The sequence below is a fragment of the Biomphalaria glabrata genome, chromosome 5, assembly GCF_947242115.1.
Source record: "Biomphalaria glabrata chromosome 5, xgBioGlab47.1, whole genome shotgun sequence".
NCBI lineage: Eukaryota > Metazoa > Mollusca > Gastropoda > Planorbidae > Biomphalaria > Biomphalaria glabrata.
In genome coordinates this window covers 30,301,150-30,318,065 of record NC_074715.1, presented here as the reverse complement: position 1 = coordinate 30,318,065, position 16,916 = coordinate 30,301,150, and the positions used below count along the sequence as shown (strand labels likewise).

Sequence of the window (16,916 nt, the reverse complement as noted above, 5' to 3'; positions counted from 1 at the left end):
TTTTTTTTAAATTAAAACATTTGCTTTTGAATAATCTAGTGGATTGGATTTAGATGTATGTTAAACGTAGCTAATGATCCTTTCACGTTATTTCTCTTTCGCTACGAAAATAAAATTAGTTTTGCGAAAATGGTTTACCCGAAGTCGATACATTCTTATCTATTAAAAACGAAAAGAGCGATAGCTTTGTTAAATGAATGGGATTATAAAGTGAACAATTAAACGAAATAATTTTTAGTACGCGATTCATGAATGAATATAGATCTAGGCCTATCTCAACTCGGCTTCGCAGCTTTCGTAAACGAATGTAGCTTTAGAAAACCAAATTTGAATGTTTATTTGATCAAAATATGAAATGAATGGACTTTAATTAATATGTTTATGTGTTAAAGTATAAAACTATCTGTGCGAAGAGAAGTTTTATCATCTTAGAGTTGAATTAGAGTTTTAGATCTAGGGATGGGATTATAAAGTAAACAATTAAACGAATTAATTTTTAGTACGCGATTCATTACGGTATTGTCTAATGAAAGAATGTTCGTCAGGAAATCTGTAATCACAGATATAAGGAACTAATTAATGTAAAAAATGCTTTTGAAACACAAAATTGAAGGTTAATTTTATTATATAATGAAATCAATGGATCTTCTTTTGTATTTTCATGTGTCAAAGTAAAAAACTATCTGCGCAAAGTGTATTTCTTAAAATTAGATCTAGATCTAGGTCTAAATCCTTTCTATCTTTTCTCATGTCAACATTGTAGACATGGCCTAGATCCATAAAATACTATAGCTTTAATAGGGTCTTAAGTTTGTTTTAGGGCTACAATACATACACTACGGTCGGTTCCACGACAATTCGTTCACCGACAAATCGTTCACGACTTTTCGTTCACGCGACTATTCGTTCACCAGACATTTCGTTCACCCGACAATTCGTTCACCCGACAATTCGCGACTATTTGCTCACGGACTATTCGCTCACAGACAACTTGTTCACCGACAACTTGTTCACCGACAGTTGGTTCACGGCAAATCGTTCACGCGACAAATCGTTCACGCGACTATTCGTTCACTGCACGGACAAATTGTTCACAGACAAATCGTTCACTGGATAGTAACATATTGTTAATATTATATATTCTCGTCGCGTGTTTAATTTATTTACATTAAACTTTTGTAGCTATTATTTCCAAAAACAAAAACATTTCTAGAGATCAGGTCTAAGTCTAATTCGAGTTTATTTAATTTCGTTGTTGTTGTTAATATTTTGTTAATGAGGACAGTATGTGATAAAAATTATACTTAAAATAAAAAAAAAGAGACCTTACAAGCTAGCTGAAAAATTTAAATGGGCCCTCACTTTACTATAGGTAACATTTTTATTTTCACCTTTAATATACCTTTACACACACACACACACCTCTTTTTTTTTTGTCATCTATCGGGAATCTACCCATTCATCTGGATACTCTAGTTAACACCTAGTGGAGTGCTAGACAGACTGGCTCCTCTGGAAGTAATTAAACTTTATTGGACATTGCCTATACACATGTTCAATCTGTTAACATTGAAAATATGTACTAGACATTAGTATAATACTTTCCATCAAGTTTAAAAGGAGTTCTATTTTATTTTTATTTTAGTTAACTTGTTTCTATATGTGACCACCGATTGGTAGATTAATTTGATTGCTTGGACTTCAATTACAAATTTATTGAAACAATTTTTTAAATTTTATTGCGATACATTTTTAATTTTTTGATAGGGAACCAAAATATTTTCTAGTATTGTATATGTAATTAGTTGTTTTTTTTTTTAGATGTCTTAATTGATAAGAATTAACCTTAGATCTGTATCTAGTATGTGACGTTCAGAGTTGAACAGTGAAACCATATATTGTACCAAATCTAGTACCATTGTTAAAAATCTAAATTATCTCTCGTAAAAACACTGAATGGATTGTTGAAAAAATGCTAGTGTGTCTGAGCTAGCCAGGAAAACCAGTGACTTGGCAGAATGCATGACGCGTAGGACGTAATCATCTTCTTTTTTGAAGAAACGTCTGTATTATATAAGATAAGATTTGTTTTTGTTAATAAGATATCAATAAAATGGATATGTTAATTAAACATCTGGACCGCTATTAAGAAGATAAGCAAATATGGGTAGGTCGAACTAGACTACATGATGGACATGAGTGTAAAAGAAGGCCTACATGTTGAAAGTAAAAATGTTACCTATAGTAAAGTGAGGTCCCATTTAAATGTTTCAGCTTGCTTGTAAGATATCTGTTTTCTTTTCAGTATAATGTTTTATCACATACTGTCCTCATTAACAAAATATTAACAACAAACAAACAAAAATTTACAAAGAATTTCGGATCAGGCCCGATCTCTAGCAATTTTTTTGTTTTTGGAAATATCCAGTGAACGATTTGTCTGTGAACAATTTGTCTGTGAACGAATTGTTAGTGAACGATTTGTCGCGTGAACGATTTGTCGTGAACCAACTGTCGGTGAACAAGTTGTCGGTGAACAAGTTGTCTGTGAGCGAATAGTCCGTGAGCGAATAGTCGCGTGAACGAATTGTCGGGTGAACGAAATGTCTGGTGAACGAAATGTCTGGTGAACGAAAAGTCGTGAACGATTTGTCGGTGAACGAAATGTCAGTGAACGAATTGTCGTGTCCCCCACTACGGTCTAAGTTGGTAACCAAGGAACATTCCTGCCTAGTTTTATCAAGATTGGTCAAGCGGTTTTGATGTCTATAAGTAACATCCATCCATCCATCCATACACCTACCTCACATTCTACTTTATAATATAGATTGCTAAGTTATGTAAGTTCTGTCGTACTAAATATAACATTTACAAAAAGAATGTTAACTTTTTTTTTAAGAGAAAAAATTTATTTACTGTACAAATAAGTTGGACATAATTTAAAACAACAATTAATAAGTTCCGCAGTTTTTCATATTATCGCGAGAAACATATACACACCATGGAACACAAAACTAAAGGAATTTTATTTTTTACGGAATTTTCTGTTCTTGAGGCTTTGAATAAGAGATTGACCCTTTACAAAACAATTAGATAACCGTTAGACTAAGACTAAGACTGCTTTATTGATCCTTACGGAAATTTGTTGTGATTACAAGGACTCGTTTCTCATATAAAGACAACACAACAGAAAAATACACATAAATACAACAGACAACATAAAGAGTTCATTCAGCGACTACACACAGGTATCTTGGTGCATTTCATGTTCCCTGATCAATGAGTGGCGGTGATAGAGTCTGACCGAGTGAGGTACGAACGAGTTTTTGTACCGCTCCGTTCTTGTTTTGATTGACAGCAGTCGCCCACTTCGCGACGACCTGGCGTAGTTCTGATGGAGCGGGTGGCCGTTGTCTTCCAAGATTTTTTCGATTTTTCTTAGGCACGTTTGTTCAAAAAGTTCCTTTAAATGTGGTAATGTTGTGAGTGTAATTTTTGATGCTTTTTTAATGATGTTTTCTAGACGTTGCAACAGTTTAGATGAGGCGTTGCCTTGCCAACAACTTATTCCGTATGTTAGCAGATTTTGTACAGTCGCGCCGTAAAATGTCTCAAGGATCTTCTTATTTAATTTAAAACTGTTGAGTTTGTATAGAAAAAAGAGTCGCTGGGCTGTTTTCTTTGTCAGAGTTCCAAGGTGGTCTTCCCATGAAAGCTTGTTGTTGATGATGTTGTTGTTAAAAGACATCAGTTAGGCCAGGTTCACATCTAACTTCACATTCACCTATCCCTTGTTCTGCTGGACCTTTGGGGCACCACAAAGGATTTGTCAATCTTCTTTCTCCATTCTTCTCTATCATTTGCCTTTGATAGAATTTCATTATGATATTCTTTCTGAAAATATTGAAACCAGACTTTTTATCTGCCTGGGTGGACCACTTCTGATAGAATTTAATACCGATATTCTTCTGAAAATATTGAAACCTGCCTTTTTTCATGCCTGGGTGGACCACTTCGGTGGCAGATTTTGAGTTTGTGTTTCCACACAAACTGTCTTTGTAACCTTGTTTATTTTCTGTTCTTGTTGGTAATACATTGCTTAGAACATAGAAGTAGGCATTATACGATGGTCTTTAGTAAATAGATATATAAAGACATAGACGCATATAGACAATACATAATATTGATTATCCAATCACTTTATTTTTATTTCACGCCATTGCCAGACACCAACAACACAAAACTACAAACCCAGCCCAAAGTAAATAAATACACAAAGTGGCCAGAATAAATAACAGCTTGTTACAGGAAGATTCTACAGACAACTATTCAGCTTAAACTAACAAATTTGTTTATGCCAAAAGTTTAATAATAACCTTGCTACGGACTGAATGAGGTTATGCATTTTATAATGATTCAAACAAATGAAAGGTTTGGTCAACAAACTCTAAAAAAAAAAGCAGGGACTATATCATTATGATATCTCAATAGACAAGAATTGTATGAAATATAATCCTTCAATTTTAATTGGCGTATGTATAAGAAACAAATTATTAACAGTGATGAAGATTCGTTTTAAAAAATGGGTTGATGAGCAGAAAAGGAAAGAGAAATCATTAATACACATAGTTGTGATGTTTTATTCAAAATGTTTACAAGGAATATGTCATTGCAACCTTTGCAGAAAATTTAAGACAAGTTATATTTTATTGGACATCTTTCAATCTCATGCCTTTTTATTTATTGACTCTTTTCAGACCTTTACATCATAAGTACACATTCTTTTCATTCCATTCATCTTAGTTCATCATAATAGTTCTCCAACATTATATAAATCAAACTCATGCATTCATTCTCATTAGTTCATGTTTGTGAACTTAAAAATAAAACTTGATCCAAGACTTCTAAGGGCCACATTGTTTCTGCATGATCATCATTGCTTAAGTCTTGAACTTTCAAAGGTTTTATCACAGCATGCCTGTGAACAGCCAGTAGGGCACCTACAGCCATCAGATACATTCCTATTCAAAATAAACAAAGTTATGTTGATGTATACTAACTCAATAACTGTTAAATCTCTGATCAACATTATACAGGTATTCAAATTATAAACATTAGACATCTATTTGGAGACGTGTATGTAAATTAAATGATATAAATATAAATAAATAACCCATTCTTGGAGGCTAACTGATAAATCAGAGAGGAGGATCTTAGCAATTGAATTTAGATGCTAAAGAAGAATTCTTGGTATCACCTACAAAGACCCCATTTAGAAACAGGATCAAAATGGCAAGTGGGACCTATGATGACCACTGTCAAAATAAAATGCAAGCTATAACTGTATAATCATTCTTATCTTTCTTCAGGAACCAGTTACTATGAAACTGTGAGACAGATGAAGAGACAAACTGAGAAAGTGAAGGGAAGAAATACAAAAATGGACAGAGAATTGTTAGATGTATTCAAGACAAAAGGAACTAATCAATATAATTACTTACAATACATTGATGAATGAAAGGGCTACAGTTTCAGGTTTAGTCTAGAAATTGAATAAGTAAAGAAAAAAAGTAATTTCAGTAACTAACCCAATGTTTTAGTGCTTGCTTCTAGATCACGATGTCTACCTATTTTAGTTGTTGATGGTCTATTTTGTTGATGAGTATATATATGTTAATGGTGCATGCGAGTCCATATGACACAACAACAGAATGAATCAAGAATATACTTAATAACGCAGGCTGATAACTTCAACAATTTAATAAACAATAAAAAGGGCACAGTCCTCTGTCGTCGCTAGCCTAGCGTCGTCCTCTAAGGCGTCTTGTCCGTTATTCTTCTTGTTCATAATCCTACTCTGTTCTTACTCGTCACATTACTTAGGTAAACCCCGATTCACATTAACTTCTACGCATCTTGTGTCATTACATAGTATTTTGTTTTTTTTATTTTTAAAAAATAATTTATAGATTTAGCTTTACAAAAGAGACAGACTATATGGTGATAAATAACAAAGAAACAAAATAATAAAAGAAATCTGCAGAACATTTACTAAATTGTTACCATGGATATTTGAGGTAATTGCTGAATCATTGCTCACTGCACCCAAAAAATAAAAACTCTGTTCATAAGCTAGTTGATAGATCTCCTAGCTAGAGATACATTATTTTGTGTGTGAGAAAATATACTGATATTGAAATCAATGCACTGGATAGAATCATACATAAAGGATAAACAGGCAAAACACACACACACACACACCTAAAAAAGCATTTATCTTATGTTTAAAAAATTTTGTTTATAACTGTAAACAGAGAAAAAAATAGGCACCCACAAAAAGGTTCAACCAACCTTTTCTAAGGTCAACTTTTACTGCAACACTGTTATATTGGGTTAGAATTATAATTCCAGTACCATCATCTACAGCCACTGTCTGATTGGAATCCAAAATCTGTAAATATAATGGGAAAAAAACTGTATTGCATTAACGTTAGTAGACTTATTTTAGTAATAGTATCAATGGAAACACATGAAAGTGTAAAGGAACTAAAAAAAAACACCTACTTTACATAATAATTTAACCGTGCAGTGGTCAACTTGCTCATTGACTAATGTTTCTTAAAAGCAGCTACATTGGTTTGGCATATACATAAATAATAAATTTATCTGCAAGCATCCAGTAGAATAGCTGAGTGCTTATTTGTTTAGGGAAAGGGCAGTTAAATTTATATACACTTTAAGAGAGGGTCATACAGCCTTGCTTTTTTCTATTCACTATTTACTACATTTTTAAAATCTGGCAAAGTTGAAATCATTCTACTAATTTCTTTTTAGCAGTTGAAATGGAATGGTAGGGAAAAGAATAATTAAGATTTGTTTAATTGGGACTTTTTATTTACTTTTAACTCTTTCTTTCTTAATTAATGATACCATCATTGATTTGAACTCATTAAATGAAATTAATGTTTGATTTTATTAGCTTTACATTGTCTTTTATAAAAAGAGCATGCATTCCCCTTTAATTCAATACCAAATAAAACATTTTTTGATAACCAACGAAAACGTTATTGAAGCTTAATAAAAAAAAAAGGGTAGTGAAATACTACTGAGTAAAATGAAGAATTCAGTTAAAACGTGGACAATAATTACGGAGAGAAAGAGTTAATATTAAGAAACAAAATAAAATGAACAGTATAAAATGTCTTAGCATGTCATGAGACCCACTTAAGCACTGATACTACTTAGGCTGTTACCTCTACCACTATCCCTTGTATCCATACTGAGGCTGAAACGGGAAAATTTAAATTTGCCACTTGACATCTCCACTGACCAGGTCTACTTTCATTTGCAGCATCTTCACAAGAAGTATTTGTAAAAACACAATGTTCAAGATATTGTGCTAGTATTTTTTGAGATGGCAGTTTCAGCAAACTCATGTCAATTTTTCAATCTTCTTCACCGACTGAGTTCAACATCGTCTTGGCACTTTTAAATAAAGGATATATTTATGTAAGTAGTAAGCTTATAATAATTAGAAAATTATAGACCTCTGAAAAGTTATACATTAATTACTAATAGGGATTTTAAAGAATTATTTACTTTTGACTTTCATGTTGTCTTCAATCCCTCACTGTTACTATTTTTGTTTTCAGGCATTCAATCTACTTCATTACACTGGCCATTTAGCCTTGACATGTATTGTCCTTTAATTAGATTTGCAAATATAATTTTGACATGCTATGTTGCAGATACCAAGCTAATATTGTTGTAATTCCAGTGGCGGACACCTAGGGTTAATGTTTGTGCAACCTACTGACACACGTGGGTTAGGCCAATCACACAGGTCAACGGCTGTCTATGGACAAGGAACAGTACTGCTAATGCATGCAAATATGACCCATGTTATGTTCATGTGATCGAAAGCCTTCACGGATGAGAGAGAGAGTGTAAAAAAGGACAGTTGAGTCCAGGACAGCAAGGCAGTTAGGACGGTGCGCTACTGTGAGTCCTCAGGAATGTAGCTGAACAAGCTAGAGAGACTATCTTCTTATCTTATCTATATAATACAGATGTTACTTCAAAAAAGAAGATGATTACGTCCTACGTGTCATGCATTCAGTCATGCATATTAACCAATGATTTAAATTCTGCCAAGTCACTGGTTTTCCTGGCTAGCTCAGGCAACCCATTCCATGCTCTAATAGCACTAGGGAAGAAAGAGTATTTGTACAAAATGGGACCACATCACATATCTGGTAAAAATAGCCTCCAATTGCTTATAAAGAAGTTGATAACCATCTGGCTAGGGCCATTAAAGCTTTTGAATAAGTGCTCCTACTTCCTTAGTGCATTTAGAGCATGGAATGGGTTGTCTGAATCAGCAAGAAAAAATAATGACTTAGCAGAATTTAGGTCTCTAATTAACATGCATAACTAGATTTACACATGGATATGCATGGGATGTAATTATCTTATCTTTTGAAATAATATCTGTCATTTATAAGATAAGATCTAACATATCTAGACCTGTGTTCCCTTTTACAACTGGTCACTATGCAGCGACCCCCAACCATAAATTCATATTTTTGAACTCATTTAGGATGACAAAGGTGTCAAACAGGGGGGTCTTTTCTGTAGTTCACTTTCACAGCTATAAAGTACATCCAACTGTGCTTATGTTTGATTAAAAACTGTTTGACTTCAACAAGAATATACAAATTAAAAAGAAAATGTTTGATAACTTTGCATCTTGACCGGAACCCCAAAGAATACATGGCGCCATTACTTGGAAGCCTATGCTAAGCAGATGGGCAATATTTTGGGACAGTTGGAGAGATTAGTTTAGAACCGGGACACCTGGAGGAATGACATTGATGGCTTATGCCCCAGTTGGGACCAAAGGCAGAGTTATATAATTTCCAGGATTATCTGATTGATAAATCAACAGATGTCAGGTATTCTGTCATTAAATACAGAGATTGAACTAAATTTAGTAGATCTAGTAAATTCGGCTTCAATTATCACCTGTTTTTGAACAATGTATTTGGTCGCTGGCAACAGTAAGTCCTCAGCTATGATGAGAGGTTTCATAGCTCTAGCAATTCTGATGGCCACCAAATAAGAACCTTCAACTGTTTGGTGACTGATATGTCTTGTTTATTGCATTTCCGAGCAGTCAAGTTTGGGCTTTCTTGACTCAGTTTACATTTCAAATACTGTCTCACATGTCGTTGTCATCAAAACTAGGATGTTTGATATAAAAATGACTTTCAGATTGCTCAGATTCATTGATTCTGATAATAGAACATTGTTACAAATGACACACTGTGTCACTGTGGTTTCTCTATTCCTGCTTTAACTATTGAAGTAAAACCATATGGTAAAAAAATCGTCATTATATTTTCTTTTCTTAATGATCATTTTCACTGGTAGTTTCATAACGAAAAAATTACCTTTCCTATCCTAGACTATAACTTGATCTAGTCTAGTACTAATTATAAATGGATGTGGTTTTCACTTACATATTTAAGTTTTCCCCATGGAAATAAAATCTCTGATTCCGCAATGGTGTAACATTGTGTCTCATGAGTTACAATATTGTCAACTGTTATAAATACTGATGCTGTGACAATTAAAAGTTTGAAATGATTGAAAATGATTCTGATTCAGTTGTTTAAGCGACAATGAATGCGACAACATATGCACCGGAAGCTCAAAATTGGAACCAGTGAAATCTGCCCATGTGGAGTATCACCAGAAAATGCCGACCACTTCCTCCAAAACTGCTCTCTTTACCAAGAGGCCCGTATAAGACATTGGCCCCAAATCACCCCAATAGAAAGAAAACTATATGGAGAGCTCCCTGATTTGGAAACCACTACGCAGTTCATCTCATCTATTGGTCTAGTCATATGAACACTCTAACATAACAATGAGAACGATGAAGAAGTTGTTTACCACATAGATCTATAAAAATATATTTTTTAAATAATTTTATATAGATCTATATATGCTCAATGGTCAATTATAGTTTTTAAAAATGTAGCTACCCATGAAAAAGTTCACACAAAGTCAAGATTTTTAGACAAAAACATAGACATAGAAAAGTAAATGAAGTATCAAAATCTTCTTTAGTTTAAGGAGAATAAGGATGACTACTTATATTTGTACCCCTAACCTATATTTGTTATTATATTTAAGGTCAAAGAGGCCGTGTGTTTTCATTTAATTCGGACAAATTTGACCCACATTATTTGATTCCGGACACCATTATTTATTTCGGACACTCTCTATATTTAGGCCTCAATAAACTCAGATTTTAATTCTTTACTAACATTAACTAAATTTTAAGATCCCCAGGCAAAACCCCTCACATTAAATCATTAAGATGTTTTGGAATAATTATGCATAAATACGAACACAAAAAGTAAAGATATGAACACACTTATTCTACCAAAATTAGGTCACTGGGATAGTGACTTCTATACTGACTTGTAGACTTATTTTATGTTTGAATTGTTTGCATGATTAGATGTGTGTTGAATGTTTGTGTTTTTTTGTTTATTAATTTAATAAATTTCTAATACAGATGTCAGATGATCTTTTGTAGTATAGTACATGTTAGGATAGCCATTCTTGCCTAACTGAATCCTCTATATTCTCTCTATATTAATCTAGATCTATCTAGTAGGTCTAGATCTAGGCATTTAACTTCATTCAATGTACCAAGCTCACTCCAAACATTTGCCCATTTATTCTTTATTAAAAAAAATAACAACAAACGAACAAATATAATATAAGATCATTTTTATTGATGTCCAAAACTGGCTGTCCGAAATAAATTTTGGTAAGAAAATCGTAATTTAATTCGGACACCCTATTAATTTTTTTTATATATGGAATCAGACAACTTGGCTTAAGAATCAAATAAATCAGCTCCAAAAACAGAATAAATATTGCCGGGCTCATTAGTATAGACTTAGCCAATCAAAAAATATAGTCTTAACCCTAGGAAGTGGTAAAGTCATCTGGGTAACATAGGAAAAAACAACAACCTCACTAACAAATTTGAAATTCGTTTTTCTTACATAAAAAGACAGCTAAATGAAAGGAAATTGGGTCAGAATCAGTGGAAAATGGACAAGCACATTATACAGCGCGCTAGTTTTATAATAAATATTAAAAGAATTATTTAATGACCACGAAAACAGCAAATGTCCGAATTCATGTAATGTCCGAAATAAATAAACTACTATAGATCTAATGATTTTTAGTCTATAGATCTAGTATTTATACTACTAATTTTACTACTCTTTAGACTATAGTCACTATATTCACTCTATGAGTCTATAAAAGTCTATCTATAGTCAAGTGACACTAGGTATCTAATAGGCTATAGTTATCTCATAGTAGTCATAGACTAATCATTAAAAACTTAAGTCTTAAGAAGTTATTTTTAGTTAAGTCTATTTATTATTTAAAGTCTATTATATAGATCTATTATATAATCTATTATATTTAAATTAAAATAATACTACATCTATAGTATAACTTAGTATAACTAGATCTATATATCCGAGTATAACCAGTATAAGATCATTAAAGATAAAGATGTAATTTGTAATACCTGAACTTCAAGCCAGAACCGGCCAATATTTTATCTAGATTCTAGATTTAGATCTAATCTAGATATAGATCTATAAATCTAGATTCAATGTTCAATAACTATAAATAGTATATAGAAATCTAGAGTCTAATGTTGTATTGTTGTTGACAGTCACAATTTTAGAATTAAAGCAGATTCAGAATGATCTCCCTTGTTTTCAATAATGCCTGTTCATTAATACTATAATAATAATAAATACTGTTGACTTTCCTAACACTAAATTACTTAACCCTAGCCTTCGCTTAGGCTTAGCATTTTTAATGCGAATTCTTAAAATTTTATGAATCTAGACCCTCTAATCTAGAAATATAATTATATTAATTATAGATATCTTGACACGTAAACTGATAATCTAATATTGATTTAGATCTATAGAGTCTCGGAATATAAAATTATCATTATGTCTATGGTCTAGACATAGTGTCTCGACATAGTGTGTAATGAGTACTTTCTAGTTTATCAAGTATCATCTTTAATGAAACAATTCTTTATATTATAATTATACTAAAATCAGTATTATTTATGCATTCTACAGTTAAAATTCTTTTTTTTTTTTTAACTCTAAACGATACTCTTTTTTTTTTTTTTTTTAAAATTCATAATCCTATATCTTTTTTCTGCCTAATGACTTAAAAAAAACTCTTATCTTATCTTATATAATACAGACGTTACTTCAAAAAAGAAGATGATTACATCCTACGCGGCATACATTCAGTCAAGCATATTAACCAATGACTTAAATTCTGCCAATTTAAGTCACTGGTTTTCCTGGCTAGCTCTAATAGCACTAGGGAAGAAGGAGTAACTTACTTTTACAAAGCTTTTATTATTTCACTGTCTGTCTGATAAAAAAGTGTGTACACCTTATTTCTCTCACTCCCATTCTCAGTTGGCTAAGTTGAAACTTCGCACAATTATTCATTGGCATAGATAAGACATGAATCAATTTTTAAAAAAGCAACCATTGCAATTAGTCAATTAATTGCAGGTAATTAATTCTTTCAGTATTCGCATATATGGCTAAATTTGTTGGGTTTAGTCCCATTAACTAATTGTTAACGCTATATCTCCCTCACGCATTCTCCGACCAAGTTGATTAAAAACAATTACAGTATTTCAACAAAACATGAATTTAAAAAAAGACAACCCAATAAGTCAATTAATTCTTCGTAATTTTTTTTAGATTAAATAAGAGAAATAGCTTGTACACTATTAATTTAACAACGGAGTTCTTCCCCTTAAGATAGGCTTAAAAAAAAAGCATTTTTGTAAATATTTTGTTTGTTAAATTATCAGAAGGATAGGTCTACAGTTTCACTTAATTGAATTAGAAAAGAATATTCATTGCCTTTGTTGGAAAGGTTTTATGCATATAGTTGTCTCACGTTATATATGCATGTATATGTGTAGCATGGGCGTAGCCAGGGGGGGGTTCTAGGGGTTCAAACCCCCCCCCCCCCGAAATGAAATCCCCCCCCCCGGGGGGGAACGGAATTAAGTGACTTATTTTTGCTTTCATTTTGTTTATTTTAGGTGAGATTTTAATACTAAATCATCACTTACCACAGCACAGCCGAGGCAGTTTTGAGTTAAAAACCCTCTACCAGGGGGTTTTGAGTTTAAATCCCTCTACCAGGGGGTTTTGAGATTTGAAAAACACCTATCAGGGGGTTTTGAGATACAAATCCCTCTACCAGGGGGCTTTGAGTTTAAAACCCCTTACCAGAGGTTTTTGCAGTTAAATCCCCCTCTGCTATAAAACAAAACAAAAATCTTCTTATCTTATATAATACAGACGTTACTTCAAAAAAGAAGATGATTACGTCCTACGCGTCATGCATTTAGTCATGCATATTAATCAATGACTTAAATTCTGCCAAGTCACTGGTTTTCCTGGCTAGCTCAGGCAACCCATTCCATGCTCTAATAGCACTAGGGAAGAAGGAGTATTTGTACAAATTTGTCCTAGCATATGGGACGAGGAATGTGCCTTTATCTTTGTGTCTTTCAGAGTATTTTATTAAATTTTGTTTTTGTATTTGAAGATTATGGTTCAGTGTTTTATGTATTATTGCTACTTTACTTTTGAGCCTTCTGTCCTGAAGGCTTTCTAAATTTAGTGATTTTACTAAAGGTGTTACTCTAGTCAAATGTGAATATTCGTTTGTTATGAATCGCACTGCTCTATTTTGTGTCTGTTCTAGTTTCTTAATGTTTTCTTGAGTTGAGGGGTCCCAAACAGAGGATGCATATTCTATTATTGGCCTAACCAAGGTTAAATAACATTTTAGTTTTATGTTCTTATTTGATTTATAGAAATTTCTTTTAATAAATCCTAATGCTTTGTTTGATTTTTTTGTAGTTTCATCAATATGTGGATTCCATGACAGTTTTTCATTTATTATAACACCTAGGTATTTTGCGTTTTTAGTCTGTGTTACTGGTTTGCCATGAATAAGATAAGTGGAATTAATTTGTTTTAGTTTTTTTGTTACTCTTAACAACTGACATTTTTCTGGGTGGAAAGACATGCTCCAATTTGATTCCCATTTCTGTAATTCATCTAATTCTCTTTGTAAAATATCTGTGTCTTGTGTTGTTTTTATTGTTCTATATATTATGCAATCGTCTGCAAATAATCTGACTTTTGTTCCTGAAGTAATGCAATTTGGTAAATCATTTATGTAAATTAAAAATAGTAGTGGACCCAAGACTGTTCCTTGAGGTACACCTGAGTTTACTGTTATCGGTGTTGATTTAGAGCCATTTATTATTACAGTTTGTTCTCTCCCTATCAGAAAGTCTTTAATAATCCACTGATGCAGTGGACCATTAATGCCGAAATATTTTACTTTTTTAAGCAAACTATGGTGGTGAACTTTGTCAAAAGCCTTAGAAAAATCTAGTAAGATAGCATCTATTTGTTCACTATTATCTAAACCTTTTGAAAAATCATCAATTAGTCCTATTAGTTGTGTTTCACATGATCTATATTTCCTAAAGCCATGTTGGTATGGTGTGAGGACATTATGTTTGTCTAAGTGGTTTATGATGTTGCTACATATTATGTGTTCTAGGATTTTACATGTGATGCTGGTAAGTGATACTGGCCTGTAGTTTCCTGGGTCAGATTTTAAAAATGCAAACAACAATCCCCAAATTCCAACAGCACAGTTGAGGAAGATTTTGATTTTAAAACCCCCTCCAAAATTTACGATAAACCCCATCTTCAATATAAAAAAAGCAAATTACACACTCAAAATTCTATGAGCGTAGCCAAAGGGGTTTTGAAGCTAAAAAGTACTTCTTCAATATAAAAAAAAAAGCAAATTACACACTATAAAATCTATGAGCGTAGCCAAAGGGGTTTTGAGTTTAAATCCCCCTCCTCCAGATGGCTTTTTCTTTAAAGTTTAAAACCCCTCCAGATGATTTTGAGTTTAAAATTCCCCTACAGAGAGTTTAGAGTTGAAAACCTCTCTCTTCAATATTATTTTAAAGGAAACTACAGTCACCAAATTCTATGATCGTAGCTAAATGGGGTTTTGAATTTAAAACAAAACAAAAAAACTCCAGAGATTTCTTAGTTTAAAACCCCTCAACAGATGATTTGACGAAAAAACCTTCCTTTTCGATATAAAATATAAAGCGAATTACAGGCATGTAATTCCAAGAGCGTAGTCAAGAAAGGTTACAAATTTCTACCAGTGGCTTGGGCTCCATTAATAAAGTGTGAATAGTCTTCTGCCGAAATTGAAAATCATTAAATGTGTCTCAACAAAGATGGCTAAGACAGATTTTAGGAGTCAGTCATAGAGATCAGGTCTAAATCAAAGAAATCAAATGCTGAACTAGGAGTCGAATCCTTAGTAAGGTTGTGACAGAGAGTAAAACATGAGGTTTTGCGGGACATGTCCTCCGACAAAATGAATTACGCAAAATAAGAGTTGCGGAAACAGCTTGCCGGAAAATGCGCCGAACGGCGAGAGAGGGTCTAAGTTAGTAAGAATAGCACATTAGGTTTTTGAAATAAAACTTTTTAATAGCAAGATAGGCCCTAATGCACTGTAGATACCTCAGAATATGCATTTTGTTGGCTTTCAATACCAGAAATAGTGCTCGGCGGCGGGGCGAAGCGCTGAGGGAGCGCTGTGAACTCCCCCAGACCCCTAGCAAGGGCGGGGAGTCTAAAAAAAACAATAAACGTCTTCCGAAAGGGTCAGAATGTAATAAAGATTAATTATGTACACACACACACACACACATATATATATATATATATATATATATATATATATCATGGGCGTAGCCAGGGGGGGGTTCTTGGGGTTCAAACCCCCCCCCGAAATGAAATCCCCCCCCCTGCGGGGGGGGGGGGGGACGGAATTAAGTGACTGATTTTTGCTTTCATTTTGTTTATTTTAGGTGAGATTTTAATACTAAATCATCACTTACCACAGCACAGCCGAGGCAGTTTTGAGTTAAAAACCCTCTACCAGGGGGTTTTGAGTTTAAATCCCCCTACCAGGGGGTTTTGAGATTTAAAAAACACCTATCAGGGGGTTTTGAGATACAAATCCCTCTACCAGGGGGCTTTGAATTTTAAACCCCCTACCAGAATTTTAACAGTTAAATCCACCTCTTCTATAAAACAAAACAAAAAAAATGCAAACAACAATCCCCAAATTCCATCACCACAGTTGAGGAAGATTTTGATTTTAAAACCCCATCCAAAATTTACGATAAACCCCATCTTCAATATAAAAAAAGCGAATTACACACTCAAATATCTATGAGCGTAGCCAAAGGGGTTTTGAGTTTAACTCAATGAGTGCGGAGCGTCTATCCCATAGACGGTCTGTCTGCCCTAAACGCACGGAACGTCTATCCCATAGACGTTCTTACCCTACCTTTGTTTCGTTGCATTTTTAAATTAAAAATTTTAACTAACAACAGTGGAACTATTTTTAATTTATAAAAGAGTTCTTCATCCTTTGTTTACATAGAAATTAGAAGCTTTTGGCTTTATTTAGACATTTATTTATTACTTTTTTTTACAATGTAAAAAAACGTCGCCATGACTACGCTAGTCCAAGACACACCCACAATGTTGACTACTGAAGAAACTTTATAATTATTCTAAAAATTATCACAAATAAATAGTAATAATGAAGAATTTGATCTAGATTAGATTCAGGTAGGTCTAAATTTAGCGTATTTATATGATTATATCTATATTATTAGTATTTAG

General features: G+C 33.1%; 1 protein-coding gene across 2 annotated transcripts; it reads right to left on the bottom strand.

Moving 5' to 3' along the window:
- Window positions 1-4,183: 4,183 nt before the first annotated feature.
- On the bottom strand, window positions 4,184-11,800 carry LOC106065056 (uncharacterized). 2 transcript variants are annotated; one of them, XM_013223814.2, is made up of 4 exons: window positions 11,627-11,800; window positions 7,254-7,485; window positions 6,352-6,451; window positions 4,184-5,021 (listed from the first exon to the last, which is right to left on the bottom strand). In XM_013223814.2, the coding sequence occupies exons 2-4, from the start codon at window positions 7,434-7,436 to the stop codon at window positions 4,864-4,866; spliced, it is 441 nt and encodes a 146-aa protein (XP_013079268.1). In that variant the 5' UTR covers window positions 7,437-7,485; window positions 11,627-11,800; the 3' UTR covers window positions 4,184-4,863. The 2 variants fall into 2 exon arrangements, with proteins under 2 accessions (XP_013079268.1, XP_055885785.1); XM_056029810.1 differs by lacking the exon at window positions 11,627-11,800 and adding an exon at window positions 9,025-9,295.
- Between the last annotated feature and the right edge of the window lie 5,116 nt (window positions 11,801-16,916).